General features: G+C 43.4%; 1 protein-coding gene across 1 annotated transcript in view; it reads right to left on the bottom strand.

The window, feature by feature from the left end:
* Positions 1 to 15,532, bottom strand: part of LOC104491569 (transmembrane protein FLJ37396) — an 85,029-nt gene that overhangs the window by 49,155 nt on the left and 20,342 nt on the right. The window contains 8 exon segments of the mRNA XM_010134016.1: positions 2,904 to 2,993; positions 2,996 to 3,030; positions 4,004 to 4,059; positions 4,091 to 4,126; positions 5,086 to 5,246; positions 5,249 to 5,285; positions 8,064 to 8,191; positions 11,369 to 11,561. Coding sequence (XP_010132318.1) covers positions 2,904 to 2,993; positions 2,996 to 3,030; positions 4,004 to 4,059; positions 4,091 to 4,126; positions 5,086 to 5,246; positions 5,249 to 5,285; positions 8,064 to 8,191; positions 11,369 to 11,561 — 736 coding nt within the window.

Here is a 15,532-nt window from a genome sequence, read left to right as displayed (position 1 = left end):
AGAAGTGGTGGCAGGAACAGCCCCTGGATCTGCCTGCAGGAAAAGGTGCTCCTTGTCTGTCACAACCTGTACAGCTGTGCCACTCTGCTCGTGACAGATGGGACAGATGTGGCCGCTTCCCACCCCACTGCTCATGACCAGTGAATCACAGACCATGAGGAAATCTGAGCTCAGCCATGCGGGTGTTAGTGATAAATCTAGATTACAGCACCTGCCATTCGCTGCACCTTCACAGCTGCACAGGAGGAAAAACATGTTTGAAAAAACAACACCCCCAGGTGAAGTATCAGAAGCTGTGAAACTTCTTGTCCAGTACTTCACAGAGTGCTTTTGTAATACTGTGACTCTGGATGGGTGGAACAAGACAAACCATCTTTATGCGCTTCTTCACAGAGCTGCTACAAGGAGAATAGCATCCTCCCTCTTTCCAAAGAGGACAAGAGAAGAGCAAGGCGCATCTGTGCTAGACTTTAAGAAGGACTTGCTGAAGGTGAAGCTGGTGAAGTACTGCAACAAACTGCCTGAAAAAGTCTATGACACGATATGTTTAAGAACAGGGCAGCTATTTACCTCATGGGAATAATGCAAGTATATCTGATCCTGGCCTGGGATGAGCAAGATAGACCTTACAGCTTCCCAGGGACCATTTGTTCTTTTAATTCCAGAATTCACTTTTCTTTTCCTTTGGCACTCTGATTTATCTATATATGACAAGTACTTGTTCCCAGCTAACTGCATCTCTACCTCACCCCTGGGTAATTTTTTGGTTATGGCTTAGAAAGATGTTTAGGAACTCAGATGGGGAATAAAAAAATGGATCTTGCAAAACCATCCTTAGTGAAGGATTGGAATAACATGGAAGAATGAGCTCCAGGTCGCAAAAGGAGCAGTCCAGAAAGGATATCATACCATGTCGTAAAGAAAAACAAAATGATCACGTAAAGAACTGCATCATCATGCCTATGCAAAGGAAAACCTAATTAAATCTGCTCTGGCAAAGGTAAATTTCCTAACATTTAAATGCATGACTTTTATGACCTGTCTAAACAGTTCTCTCAAAATATTGAGTGCTTGCATGCATTTGTCTCATCTGCAGCTTCTCTTGGAGGAAAAAGAATGGGCACAAAGTAAACACAACAAAATTCCTCCCTTTCCCCCTTGGCAACAGCAGTGTGGCAACTGTGAGATCCATCGCAAAACCCTGCCACTGACTTCTGGGAATTACAATTTAAAAATAAAAGAATTGTTCATGATCTGCTGTGGACAAGAGAGTAGTGGGACTCTGCCAGTGGATTTTACTGGTAGCACGGAGATGCTCGATGAGTAATTCTTGGGGTTTGGTCTAGGCCAGAGAGGGAAGTATCCTACAAGGGTGTGCCCTTCTGCCTTTAGCTTCCCTCTGTACTTTCTTACCCATCACTGTCCTCACAGTCTCTTCATCTAACCAGTTCCATCTCTATGCCTCAAACTTTTCATTTTCACCCCCTCTCCCTTGATCAGTGAGTCCTCGTATGACTGCTTTCAGACAGCTTGAGCCAGGCTCTTTACCAAACCCTTCTCAGCCCTCCACTGCCACGTGAGGTGCCTTCTTGCCCCAGCCCCAATCTGCAGTGCACTTTTATCCCGTTTCTTCCAAAAGGAAGGAACCCTCTGCCTCTTAGTCCTAGTCTCTGTCCTCCAGCTTTTCACCTACCTCGATCTTCATTCCCACTTACCGTCTGCCACCCCACTTACAAGCCAGCTGTATTTTCTCCACGCTCCAGCCCATGCTCTGCTCCACTAGCAGAGCTGCTGCGTCTCCCCTGCGATCTGCTCAGCCAGCTTCCTCCACCGCCTCCAGAGAAGGGGCAGCGCAGCCTAGCAGCAACCTGTACTCGTTGTCAGGGCTCAGACCCGAATCAAACACGGATCACGGCGACCAGAGCTGTCACTGCAGGGACAGTGGAAAGTCCTGATTTGCCTCAGGCGATAGATACACCGGGGCATGTAGGAACTTCAGCTAATGTCTTCCTATTGAGCATGATGCAATACTGGATTTCAGGTTAGTTTATGCTGGTCAAGCTTGGCAGGAATGAAAGCACAACATGTCACTACCCAACGCGTCTTCACAAACCTGAAACCTATACTCCAAAGCATAGCTCTATCACAATCTTCTAGAGAAAACACATAAAATAATTTTTTTCCATTCCTTGCTCTCAGCAACAACTAAGCCGACTAATTAAAAAGAAAATATGAACCCAACAGAGACATCCAGCATAGATAATTTCATTCACAGTAATTAGCATTTATCAAAATTATAACCAACAGAATTCAGAGTTCTACACCAGGAAATGGTGGACATTACACTAATAACTGGCTCCACTTATAACAATGTTTGCTTTAATGTCCAGCCTTTGGAATTGGTTTTGGTTGGGTTTTGTTGTTTGGTTTGGGGTTTTTTTGGCAGACTGTACACACACACAAATGCACAACCTGGAGACTCACCATGATCTCACGTCAGTTTTAGTGCGTGTATTTTCCTTGTCATTAAGCTTAAGTTCCTAATTTATACTGATTTTTTTTTGTTACTAATTTATACTGGCATGAGGCCAGGAGTTCTGTCTTTCTGTGTTCATTTGCAGAAAAAAAAAAAAAGTCTTGTTTTAAAGGTGGGTGGAATGGATCTTCACCAATCATCAGCAAATAATTGAATTAAGAGTCACACAGCTAGAACTTTAACCAGCAAGTGTAAATGAACTAGCAAGATCACGCTCTTGGGCATTCTGCTTTCAAGAGTCATTTTTATGTTTTTTCGCAACATAAAAATGGAACTTGTGTCTTTTGGAAGTTGAGAGCTGTGAAATGTTTCTGTTTTTTCCACAGTTAGCCACTCATCAGCTGGAGTACTTGTTTTTCTAGATTACTTGCTTTACGGGCTGGTTTTGGCCTGCAGATGCTGTAGAGTTCCCGGTAAATCTACTCAAGAGCTTTGGGGATCAAGCACACGAGACCAAGTGAAACTCCAGCAAATACACGTTCTTCAAAGCAGGACTTAAAAACAACAAAACCGAAGGAAGAACAGATAGCTCTCAAATAAAACTTTTATGAATTCTCTGTATAAAGAAACCTTGCAATTGCTGAATTTGCAAGAATAATTTGCAAGAATAATTTGCAAGAATAAATTGCAATGGCTTTAGTGCCCATCAGAAATCAAACACCAAACAGCAAATCTGAAAACAACACTGAAGCCTTGATGAACAGAGTTATGTTGGAACACATCTAAGTAGTCTCATAATGAAAACAGAGAATGTTTTGTTAGCTGCTGTGTTTTATTGACATCTGTTATGCCCACCTATTAAAACTGCATTTGAAAATCAGCCCTCAGATAACCAACACAAAATCAAAATGTGTGTAGGGGGAGGAATAGGGCCAAGGGGTTTGAGACAGAGGTGGGGAACCAGAAGGGACCAGAGGCAAGGGGCTCTTGGCTTCTGGGTGTGTCTTAGCTGCTGTGTAAACCCTTGGCATCACCCACAGCTCACGTGTGGAGTCCGTGTGTGACAACAGAGTACGCGCACACCCAGCCGGACAGTTGTGCTCGGAAGAGGAACAGACTGTGCTCAAAGGGCAGTGAAGCCGGGTCAGGATACCGGTGCAGCACGTCCGAAGCAAGGCTAACCTTAGTTCCCCCTTCCATCCTCGCTGTTGAGAAGTCTGTGCCCGTGGGAATAGCAATGCCCCAGTGCACTGCAAGATGCAGTTATTGAATTCATTGTCATGAAGGGGTGGTGGAGAGGCAGTGGGGGAGGAGTCACTTTTCTTCTTTGAATGTTTTTCTGGCTTCTTAAATTGCCAGAAGACTAAATAACATGAGAGAGAGACTCATCTACTGCTTGATTCACCTTAAGACTGTCTTTTTTTCAGATACTCTTATTTCAGATAGCCCTGTTATTTTTACAATCAATCCAGAAACTAGAAGAGAAAGAGGTACTCTCCAGAAAAATAAAACTGCGTAATTACCCACTGGCTCGGGTTAACAGAGATAAGCTGCTTAGTAATTACATTACAAGGCAGTCCAAATTCACCAATGTCACCTCTCTGACTTTCCCCGCCACATCTTGCAGAGGAATTCCCTCTGGGCATCTATCTAAAACTCAGCAATAAACACAAGTGTCAATAAAATCCACACGTCGCTAGAAATCAAGGTAAAACCAACTATTCTTCATTTAAACATAAGCTGCAATAATTCATATAAATAAACACACACACATTTTCAAATCAATTATATATGTACCCACTCTAGATGAATTATTCCTGCTAAAATTATTTTTAATCTTTCACATTCCTTCCCAACAAAATTTGAGCTGCAGCGATGCCGGCCGGGCTCCATTTTTATCGCTAGCTATACGGCAGCGTTAGTGGCAAGAGCACCAGAGCCGGAGCCTCCTGCGCCCAAACCTCCACTTCCATTTGTGGACTAAAAACCAAGTTACGAAGGTCAGCGAACTAAAATTCCCAACTTGCAAGCTCTGAAGTCAAAGCTCAGAGGAAGGAAATATCTCGTGGCAGGATACAGAGGGAAGCTGAGGCAGATTTTTAAACCAGAGGGAAAAGGTGAGGATTTCAAATGTTGTGCTTTAATTAGTAGCACGGGAATTCACAGCGATCTGAAACACGCTGCTTTTCGAAGTGCACTTTAAAGTACAAGCTTTGTTTATACTCTTTTTAAAGTCTTTTCTCTCCTGCTGTGAACACGACTAGTTCCTTATCCACTGCATTGCAGAATAAATATAGATTACAATTTTATTTATCATCCACCCCTCTCAACTATTATTTCTAATTGTCTCAAACAGCAGCACACGTGGCTTTAACAGAACAAATGAGGCTCTGCAATCTTCCCCACATTTTCTTTCTGATACTGAGGTAATCATATCTTTCTGCTCTTGAGCTTCAGGCCTCCAACTTGCAAAGCATCCACAGACTTCACTGTTAAATTAGTATTGCCCCACCTTTACACCGCACATCCACGCAGGCTGTAATCAAAGCTTCCCCGGCTGGATTTCACCTTTACTTCCCCGAGGTGGATATACTGCAAACTCGACCTGCTTGTTGGTTTACTCTGTCCCTCAGTAGCTGCAGATGAAGTTGTAAACAGATGCACTCGTCTTTGTAGGTGTTGACAAAATGTTCAAAGTTGAGATCGAAACGTGGACATTTAAGCACGATGTCAGTTACTGCTTGGGCCAAAGCAGAGTCTTCCTCTGGTCCAAAGCATGGTGGTAAGCTTCAAAGTAAACATCTAGAAGCTGAAGAGATATTCAGAAGTATGTTTAGAAATGTTAAATCACCCAGATGTTCATTCTTGGTTGGGGAAACATTTCTGACTGCGTACGTTGCCGCCTGTGTCAAACCGGCAGTAAGCGGGTATGGCATCAACGTTTCTGGCCTAGGATATTACTGGATGTGTCATCAGAAGGCTCAAGAACAGAACACAAACTGCTCACAGGAGAAACTTCTTCCAAATCTTGCACAGGTAGAGCTGTCTTTTCTCTACTGAAGCAAGAAGATTTTTTATGCTACACATTTTTCCTTTAAAAAAGTAACAAAGCAATGTACTTACTAATTTAAAAACCTCTGCTTCTTTCCACATCCAATCCATTCTCTGCTTCTTTTCCAGCACACACACTGGTTTCACATCTTCAAAAAAACTCCATTTCCTCCAGCCTGATACCTGCAGACTCATCCGAGACCCCACCGTTATCTCATTTGGCAATGACTGCCGCTGTTACTTGACATTTTTTGGAGAAATTCCAAATTAACTGAAGATGTAAATTAAATTACAGATGTACAAAGGCACATGCCTCTTCAGGATACTCTACCAAGAATAGCTGTAAAGCTTTATTTATATAAAAATTTTTTATTTGCAAATTTTACAAATTACAAAATTTACAAATAGCCACAGCTTCGGACAGAAGAAGAAACGTGCCAAGCATGACAACTCGTGAACTCTTGAGATGACGCTGTGGTGCTTTTTGGTCAGGTGGCAATTAGGGGATTGAAAAAACAACTTGCCTTGCTTCCGGTCAAACTGGTCACGTCAGTGACCTACATCTGGCTATTTCACATCGACACAGAAGTGGAAAAGCATCCACATTACTTTCCTTACTGAGACCAGAATACTGTGGAAGGGGAAGATTTAGAAGGGCTTAGGACGTAACGTGGTAGCTGAGAATCCAGCTTTCAATGGAAACAGTCAAGTTCTCTGATTCAGACCTGCCTGACCTGAACTGTTCTGCAGGAAGCTAAGATAATGCTTGAGCAACAGGCCATAAGCCATTTTATATCGGGCAAGCTAAGCTGTCTCAGCTGCTGGACAAAGGGCTATTGTTTCCTCCTTCAGAAAGAGCTCTGTCCCAGCTGGAAGCATCGCCAGTGAGACCAACTCCCACTTAATTTCAGCTAAAAGCAAAAGATCTCCAGCAACAGCCCATCTGTACATTGAATCCTGCCCTGAGTTGGGTTGTGAGAGCAGTTCCAGAATACACTCTGATGGTTTTGGAAAAGAATTTGTGCATTGTTGCTGTAGAAGTTTCATTCTCCTCTACTGGGAGTTTTCTTCTAAATGGAAAGCAACGTTCCTTATATGGAAGGCCCGTGATAAAAATAAAAGACAGACTCACAGAGGTAGCATGCTCATACACAGAGGACAGGAAAGTCTTCTGGAAAGTCTTCTTAGAGAACTAGGCAATTAGACAGTGTTTCATACAGCTCCATCACACAAAGCTCCTCCATGAAAACGGCAGAGTGGCCTTCGGAGATTTCCTACACTACATACAACTACTTTAGTTTAAAAGGTTTTTTATTTACAGACTCTTCAGGGGTACACAGGAGATTCCCTACATCCTCTAGCACTCCTGTTTTGAGAGCTGCCCTGTGTTACTCCAGCACTGAGCACAAAACATTCAAGTTCCTGAAGGCCACCTCAGTTAGTGCCATCTCTCCCTGCTTCTGAAGAGCACTACCTGGTCCTCTCCACTGCCCGCCCTCACAGCATGGTCCTTGGGACTGGGGAGACCCAGAGTCAGAAAGAACTTTCCAAGCTCCTCTGGGTCCCTTCCTCTGAACTGCTCTAATTTTCATCTCTCAGGACTGAAGTCTTTGGGCAGAAAGCCTCTTGCTTTCCTGTCCCACGGTAAAACCAGACACATGACGAGATTCAGAGAGAGGAAGGAGAAAGCCAACAGGATATGCAGCGGCCCTTGTGAATGGCAAACCTACGAGTCACTTAGTACACATTTTCAGTGTTGGTTTGTTTGCTGGAGTTTTTTAAATTCATACTAAATCATGGCATCCTTTGCTCAAATGCATTCACTAATAAAGAAGAAATAAATTTATAATATATATAGGTTTTATTAATAAATGGGTTGTTTTTTATACTGTAATATATGAAATGTATCTCTGGTTCCCCTAACAAAGGGTAATCCAAATGATGGGTCTAACCAGCTGAGTTTGTCCTCCATGGGCTTCACAAAGATGCAATGATTACAATTCTAATGACAGCCATGATGTTTCCTGCACCAGCCCCAGAAAGCAGCGACAGCCAGGACCACAGGAAAAGGAAAAAAAAGAAAAATTGCATCTTGGCCTTCCTGATGGCCCAGGCTCCTCAGGGCTGGACCTAGTTCATCCTGGTCTGCATTCACTCCATTCCCTGGCACACAAGGAGGGACACAATATGCTCCGCGTTAGCTCTTGTCCAGCGGTGGGGGACTGTCTCTAACACCTTGCAGAAGCGCTTCCAGCACTAGAGAAGCTGCTGTCTGACAACAAGAGCTTTCTTCTCCTTTATTGCAAAAGTGACTACGTGGGTCCTTGGGACCCCACTCACGGCACCCCGCAGCTCCAGTTCTCTGCACCCAGCCCAGCGCCAGGCTCCCAACACATCTGAAACCTGCACCAACACCCGCGTTGCTGGCCCTGGCATCCCTGTACACAGCAGGAAACGTTGTTGAAAGGAAGTCTTACGCAACCCAGAGTGAACTGATTGCAAATCACTGTTTGCAGTTCGAGAAAAGGTTCTGTGCGTGGCATTTTTTTTCCAAAAGAGCAGTTTCATGGGTCCAGAGGTCAAGCAGCACAGCAAATCGATCCACAGAGGCGTGTGCCCAGCCAAGGACGTTTCTGCCACTGAACTGCTCACAAATTACGTTGCCTAAGCCAAAAAATGAAGGTAGAAAACAAGCAGATGCCAGTATCAGAGGGATTTCCACATGCCTGGAGTCCCAGGGCGTATTGATAGCACAGGGCTGTGGGTTTTATTTGCCAGGGAACCCTAGGTCAGGAGAAGCTCCCGTAAGCTTTGGAGGGCTCTAGAGTATTCTGCAAGACAAAGAACAAGCACACCAGGCATTTGCTTTAAACAACTCTCGTCCACCATCTTTTAACAAATATTCCTTGAGATAAAGGGTGATGGCCAGAGTTCAAAAGACCCACATTAAGAGACAAAGCCAGAGAAAGCACAAGAAAACTAGGGGAGGAAAGAGAAGAGAAGCTTCATTTTTCACGGCACCAAATCATGCTGGGGTTGTCTTCGGTACCTCACCTTCAGTCTCAGATCACAGAAAAGCGTCACAGACTACTCAAAGATAAATTTTACAAAGAGGTATAGCAGGGCAGAGGGCAGACCCAGGGGAGGACTTTCTTTTCAGATGTCTTGCTATTAGAAAAGTCAGTTCTCATAGTTTAAAAATGACTGTGAAGGAAGGAAAAAATAATCACTGGAAATGTTTCTACTCTATCAACGCCTAAGAAATCCTTAAAGAAATCCTCCTTTTGGTTCTTTGGTTGTGATACTATCTAAATTAAGCTAATTTTGACAATAAATGAAAAATCAGTAGAGTGAATCTGAAGTGTTTAGAGATGCAGAGTTAAAAATCAGCCATGGGGTAAGTAGAAGAGAGCTACTCTTCAGCTCCTGACTATAACTGCCTTATTTTTCAAAAGCTGAACAAGAGAGTCGTTTGAAGTCCATGAGCATTGGAGAAGTCAGCATTAAAAGTGTTTGGGTTCATGGCACACAGAAAGAGACCACACCAAGAAGGAGCGTAACGAGCTAGGACGGTTTGGGCATAATCAGTCCTCGAGTCTGCTGCGTGCGGGTGATAAGGCACAGGAACTGTTAGTTCAAACTACCAGAATACCCCGTTCCGGGGAGGGAACTCTGCAGGTCATCCAGCCCAACCCCCTGCTCCCAAACAGGGTCACCTAGGGGGGGTTGCCCAGATCAGTGCCCGATCAGGTTTTGAGTATCTCCACAGATGCAGATCCACACCTTCTCTGGGCAACCTGTGCCCGTGTGTGACCACCCTCACAGTAAAAATGTGTTTTCTTGTGTTCAGATGGAATTTCATGTGTTTCAATTTGTGCCCATTGCCTCTGGTCCTGTCAGTGGAGACCACTGAGAAGAGTCTGAATCCCTTCTTCTTCATTCCCTTCCATGAGGTGCGTACACACACTGATTAGATCTCCCCGGAGCCTTGTCCGGGCAGAACAGTCCCAGTTCTCTCAGCTTCTCCTCATATGATCATAAGATGCTCCAGAAGACCCACAGTGAGGACCTTCAGGTGACTTCAAAGAAGGTCCTAGCAGGCATTTTTCAAAGGTTTGTAAAGGTTTTTGGCCATCTTAATCCTCAGCTATGTCCTGCATTCTGTGTAGGAACATGGAATTTTAGGGAAGCATGGTAAATCATCAAAACCGTTATCCTATCAACATAGAAAATCATTCCAGTTATTTAAGAGATGTTTTGTGCAATTCTCTGAATATTATATGTATTTGTGCCGTTTATTCACTGCTTCTAATGGCCCTTCCCCCATAATTTCTACAGTTACGAGCTTCTTCTTCCTCATTATTCTAGAAGAACAGCTGCTCTTTTTAGAAATCAGTAATACAGTCTGTCTCAACTCAGTTCCTACTATAAAAAAAAGCAGCAGGAAAAAAGGAAGTCTGGAACATAAAATAATTTGCAACTTCTTATTTACAGCTGAGAAAAGTTTAAAAGTGGTGGGAGGTAAATATAGTTCTGCAGAATAGCAATCCAATACATTAATTAAAAGACATTCAGAAACAATTAACATTTTTCTTTCCTGACTCTCTCTGTGCCTTGAAGATGTGCTTGCCTATTATGTTATTTAACTACATCAGCATATGTCCCTTCTGTGTTATTTTCCCCTCCAGGATGACTTTGATGTCTGTGACCCTGAATAAGTGCAAAACTGTGACATTAGCAACATGTGACAAGCAATTCCACATGCTCAGTTAGATCCTTGCAACACATTCATCACTTGGCTAACTAGGAGGATAAAGAAAGATCCACAAAATCTGGTTAGAATCACAGAATCATCTGGTTGGAAGAGACCTTTAAGATCATCGAGTCCGACCGTTCGTTCCCCCTGCACTGCCAGGGTCCCTAAACCATGTCCCTCAGCACCACCTTCACATGGTTTTTAAACCCCTCCAGGGTTTAAACCAAACTGGGCAGCCTTTTCCAATGCTTAATGACTCTCTCTGTAAAGAAATTTTTCCTGATAGCCAACCTAAATTTGCCCTGATGCAACTTAAGGCCATTTCCTCTCGTCCTGTCATTCATAACATGGGAGAAGAGACCAACCCCCATCTCTCTACAACCTCCTTACAGGTAGCTGTAGAGAGCGATAAGGTCTCCCCCGAGCCTCCTCTTCTCCAGGCTAAACAATCCCAGTTCCCTCAGCTGGGGAAGTCCCTAAGAGAAGGTCTCTAAACCCCTCGCTACTTTTGTTGCCCTTCTCTGAACCCGCTCCAGCCCCTCAACGTCCTTCTTGCAGTGAGGGGCCCAAAACTGGACACAGGACTCAAGGTGTGGCCTCACCAGTGCCCAGTACAGGGGGACAATCACTCCCTGCTCCTGCTGGCCACACTAGTGCTGGTACAAGCCAGGATGCCATTGGCCTTCTTGGCCACCTGGGCACTCTGCTGGCTCATGTTCAATCAGCTGTTGACCAGCACCCCCAGGTCCTTTTCTGACAGGCAATTTCCAGCCACTCTTCCCCAAGCCTGTAGTGTTGCAGGGGGTTGTTTTGACCCAAGTGCAGGACCCGGCACTTGGCCAAGTGCAGGACCCGGCACTTGGTCTTGTTGAATTTCATACAGTTGACCTCAGCCCATTGATCCAGCCTGTCCAGATCCCTCTGTGCAGCCACCTGACCTTCAGGCAGATCAACACACCCACCCAGCTTAGTTCTTAGAACTTGGTCCTGCAGAAGTACAGCAATTATTCAAGAAGTCATAGGATCGCCCTACCTTGAAAACAGCAAACCAAATTATCACGGGTCGTTTGGTCCTGTGACCTGACTTTTATCTTTCTCAATATACTGGCTGCCCACAAACAGCAGCTGTTCCTCAAGCTCCTTCAGATCCTCTAAAGCCACATCGTATGTTACATGGACCCCTTGCTGGTCCTGTGGGTAAATATATTCATCTTCACTAGTGTGAAAGTCGTTACGGTTTTAGACCTCTGCACACCCCACGAACTGAGCACTATGGACCTATGCCGTGAAAAACCCCACAGAGATACAAGCAGTCGGTTCTACAAGGATTAAAATTCTGCATAATCAACATATCTACGGGTGGACCAGGCCTGGGAACACAGCATTTTATCACTAGCAAAGAACAATAAAATAAAACATTGCCAAAAACCTATTTTTTACAGGTTACACCTACTCTGTAGTTTAATTTATACTATCACGCAGTAAGGCAAACTGTACACAATTTCTATGGTGCCTAGTTTTTCCTTCAGGCAAATAAATCCACGAAAAGCACTAAGGAGTATCAACTCAAGAAGAATGGCCCTTGAACTAAGGTAGAACTTTTTTTTCTTTTACTGATTTAGCTGAAATTTGGCAAAAAGAGTCTCAAATTCTGATCTTCAAATACAAAATCAACACGTTTTTTAAAGCCTTCTTGGGTAAATTACACTTGCAAGATTTGGAGACAAGCTCCCAGTCAAAGACTTTAGCATGAATTACAGGGAAAACCCTTTGACTGATATCCCAAATTGCTGTGACATCAGCACTTGTTCCATAGAATAACTTACTATAAAAAAACCCCCAAAAAACAGAGAGAGAGCACGAATCATCTGCCTCACCAGTGAGTCACCAGTTAGCTTGGTAACACCCCAGGCAAGAATCCAGTACTGCCGTTAGCAGAAATGGCATTAGCTTTCAAAATACTCTGTTTCTTTACAAGATTGCAACAAAAGGAATTACATACATCTATTTTTAGGTGTATAAATACAGAAGTTAATCTCCCAGAAAAAACACACCCTTGGTATAGGGGTACAGCCACAAAAGCCACAAAAAAGTGGTGCTGCTTGTAAGAAGGTAGCAAGCAAGTACAAGCTTCTCGCTTTCCACTGTTTGTTTTTACTATTTCCTGGTATGGAACACACCTTTGTTCCTACTTCAGTGACAAATAATAATGCACCATGTACTGAGACCTTCCTCCTTTCCTGGCTCTCCTCACGTTTGCCTTTACAAGATCCCCAAACTTCAGCTACTAACACCTGGATTCTCAAATTCTGTTAAAAGGAAGGATGGAGGAAAGGAAATGGTATTCCGTTAGTCATGGAAACCTTAGTCAAAGTTAAATATACCGGGAGGACCAGCTTGCCAGCTCCACAGATCTGTGCTGGACCAGAATTGATCCTTTATTATAATGAGGCGTCCCTGCAAAACCTGCGCCTCACTGGTACACGATGTTGGATCAGCCTGGTCAGAGTCCTCTCCTTTTCTCGATAGGGCGTTCTGCACTCTCTGTTCTTGCTTTATTCTCCTGAACAGACTGTTTGTTTCACTTCTCTTAGCGATGGGATGCAGAACTCGCTAAAGGTTAAATCAAAGCCCTTTGCAGAAGAATTAAATTCAACTCGACTTGAGTAAATAACTGAGCAAATACTGGGCTGACTTCACCAGGGGTACAAGGGTTTTTTTAGTTGTGTTTTTAAACACTCTGATGGAGAACATTTATTGAAATATCTCCACTTTCAAGCTCTTGAATTTTTTTCTAGTGGTCCCCATTCCATTCCACTTCTAAAAATGTCAGTCAAGACTGCACTCTGCAGACGGGGCACCTCACTACAAAAATGGAGTGTTCTTACAAAACAAGCAAACAAACAAAAAACAACCCACCAGAAAAACCCCTTTAAACAAAGACTTTCTCCCTGTTTGTTTAGGAAGCCGTGTTTTAAAGAGAGTATCCAAGCCTTCTAAATACTACTTATGCCTATAAAAACCGTCAATACTCAGTTATGTGTCTATAGCAACACATCAAGTAACTGGATATACACGTGCCGTGCTTTGTGCCCGCAGGTTTTGGCTTTCCTCCCGTAGCTCTGCTCAGGTTAACTGTGTTATAAAGCAACGCTTAATGCACCTACACATATTTTATCTGCTTCTTCCAAGCTGAATCTCCACAGGGGACAGAAGAGAGTTGTAATTTGATGTAACTCATTGCTTTGCAGGGCCTTCTGTCATCGGAACTCGTGCCTCTCATGATCGTCATCCCAAGCAGTCTGCTAGGGAGGGTGTAACACCGCCTCGGATTCTCCGTTTGGGATACGCTGTGTGCTGAGCCATCACAGAAGCTCACAGCTTACAGTGTAAAGGGATTCATAACACAGGTAGACCCCAATTCTGGGCATGGATTAGATGCCAGAAGTATTTTTAAAATAATCCCATAAGCTTTGGGTTTCTAGCACTCATCAGGGGTGTTTTAGATAAGTCATAGTTAGTTTGTCAGTAAAATGCCCTATTATTGTTTCAGTTCTTGAGAGACTGTCTGTGCAGTTCATATAAAAAAACCCCAACGCATTAGAAATGGTCGTTAAGGAAATACTGTTGCCCCTGCTTCTAAATTTGTTGCCAATTAAACTGTAATAGGATTAGTAAATATTTATCTAAGCTTTAGCTGAAGTTCAAGCGTATGTATCCACATCCCTCTATTAGTCCAGGGGAAAGAGAGGCCACTAGGAAATAACGTCCCGCTCATTGCTAGGGGCTCCCTCAAGTCTTTCACAGCTAATCTCCAGATCGGAGAGCTCTTAGATGGAAGGTCAGGGTTAATCTTTGCATCATTTCTTCTACAACAGAAAAAATGAAAATAAATATATGTTCTGCAGAGTTCAGAAGGAGAGCTTGTCCAATGCCCGCTGCCAGAAAACCGACACCTCCCACTGAGAACACAGGTTCTTAAAGTACTTTTTCTGAGTTGAAAATTCAAAGATGCTGTACCACCCAGTTCACTATTTCTTTAATGAAAAATCACAATTTTCTAGTTCCAAGTAGCTTTTCATTTAGGATTTTTAATTGATTAGATTTCTAAAGGATAAATGTGGCCATATGAGAAATAAAACTGGTACCCTAAAAATATCATCAACTCTATGAGCCCCCCTCACATTTTATTTTCAAAGAGGTTTAGATCTTTTAAGTCCAGGGTCATGAAGTTTTTTTCTGGATTGGGGATGGGGTCTTGAAGTTTTAACACAAGCAACAAATGGGGCCAGAAAACCTACATCCATTTTGGTTCTAGCCACAATTCTTCCATGAAGTACCTTGAGTGTTTGGTTCTGTGTTTCTACAGCAAAACCAACCAACCAAATATGTTTTAAGTGTAAAATGTTGCAAAAACTCTTATTAAAGTACTATCATGCCTCTTCAGCCTTTTACAGGAGGACTTTGGGATGAGCATTAGCAGGGCAGCAAGAAAATTCTACAAAATTCTGTATCACAATATATCACATCAAACCACTAATGTCAGCATGACATATTGATTCTGTTCAGTATATTTAAAAAAAAAAAAAGTTGGGGAAAACAAAGTTTGATAAACCTTAGGATTTAATTTGAGTTACTATTTTCCCAATCTGTGAAGCTAAGTATTCTGTTTATATCACTTCAGCCGCATTAAAAAGAAGGCCTAAACTCTACCTAAATCTAACGAAGACATTCTAAAAATCATTAGAGCTACTTCAACAAGCGTTTCGATAGAGCAAAATGCTTCCCATTTCTCAGGAACATCTACCGTGTGTGATAAGCCCACGTTTACAAAGGTCTAGTCTAAGCACAACCAGCAGCACCAGTCTAAACAAATGTTTATCTGGCAGGCAATATTGACGTTATACTTCTACACGCCTGAAGTTTCTCAGAGGTTTGCTACAGGCCGCTGGTAGATGCGGGTATTTAGTTTGCTACGGCAAGACGCACGGTTCTAAGGAACAAGCTACCCTGAATCCCCCGGATAATGCGCAACTGAGCACACCAGAGCTTGCCCAGAGGAGAGAACTGCGCCGGGTACTCCTGGGGAAGCACGTGTTTTGGAAGACCAAAGGCTGGATGATACCTCACCTTCTAGTCAGCTGGAGTGTGGTGAGTATATACAGCTGCGAAAACAGGCCACCAGAACCCCCAGTGCCTCCTTCGGCAGCAGGGACCCAGGAGGTGTCTTCTCCAGCAGGAAATAGCAC

The sequence above is a fragment of the Buceros rhinoceros genome, unplaced genomic scaffold, assembly GCF_000710305.1.
Source record: "Buceros rhinoceros silvestris isolate BGI_N320 unplaced genomic scaffold, ASM71030v1 scaffold2064, whole genome shotgun sequence".
NCBI classification, from domain to species: domain Eukaryota; kingdom Metazoa; phylum Chordata; class Aves; order Bucerotiformes; family Bucerotidae; genus Buceros; species Buceros rhinoceros.
The sequence above is the reverse complement of the archived record's forward strand: the minus strand, read 5'-3'. Positions and strand labels throughout refer to the sequence as shown.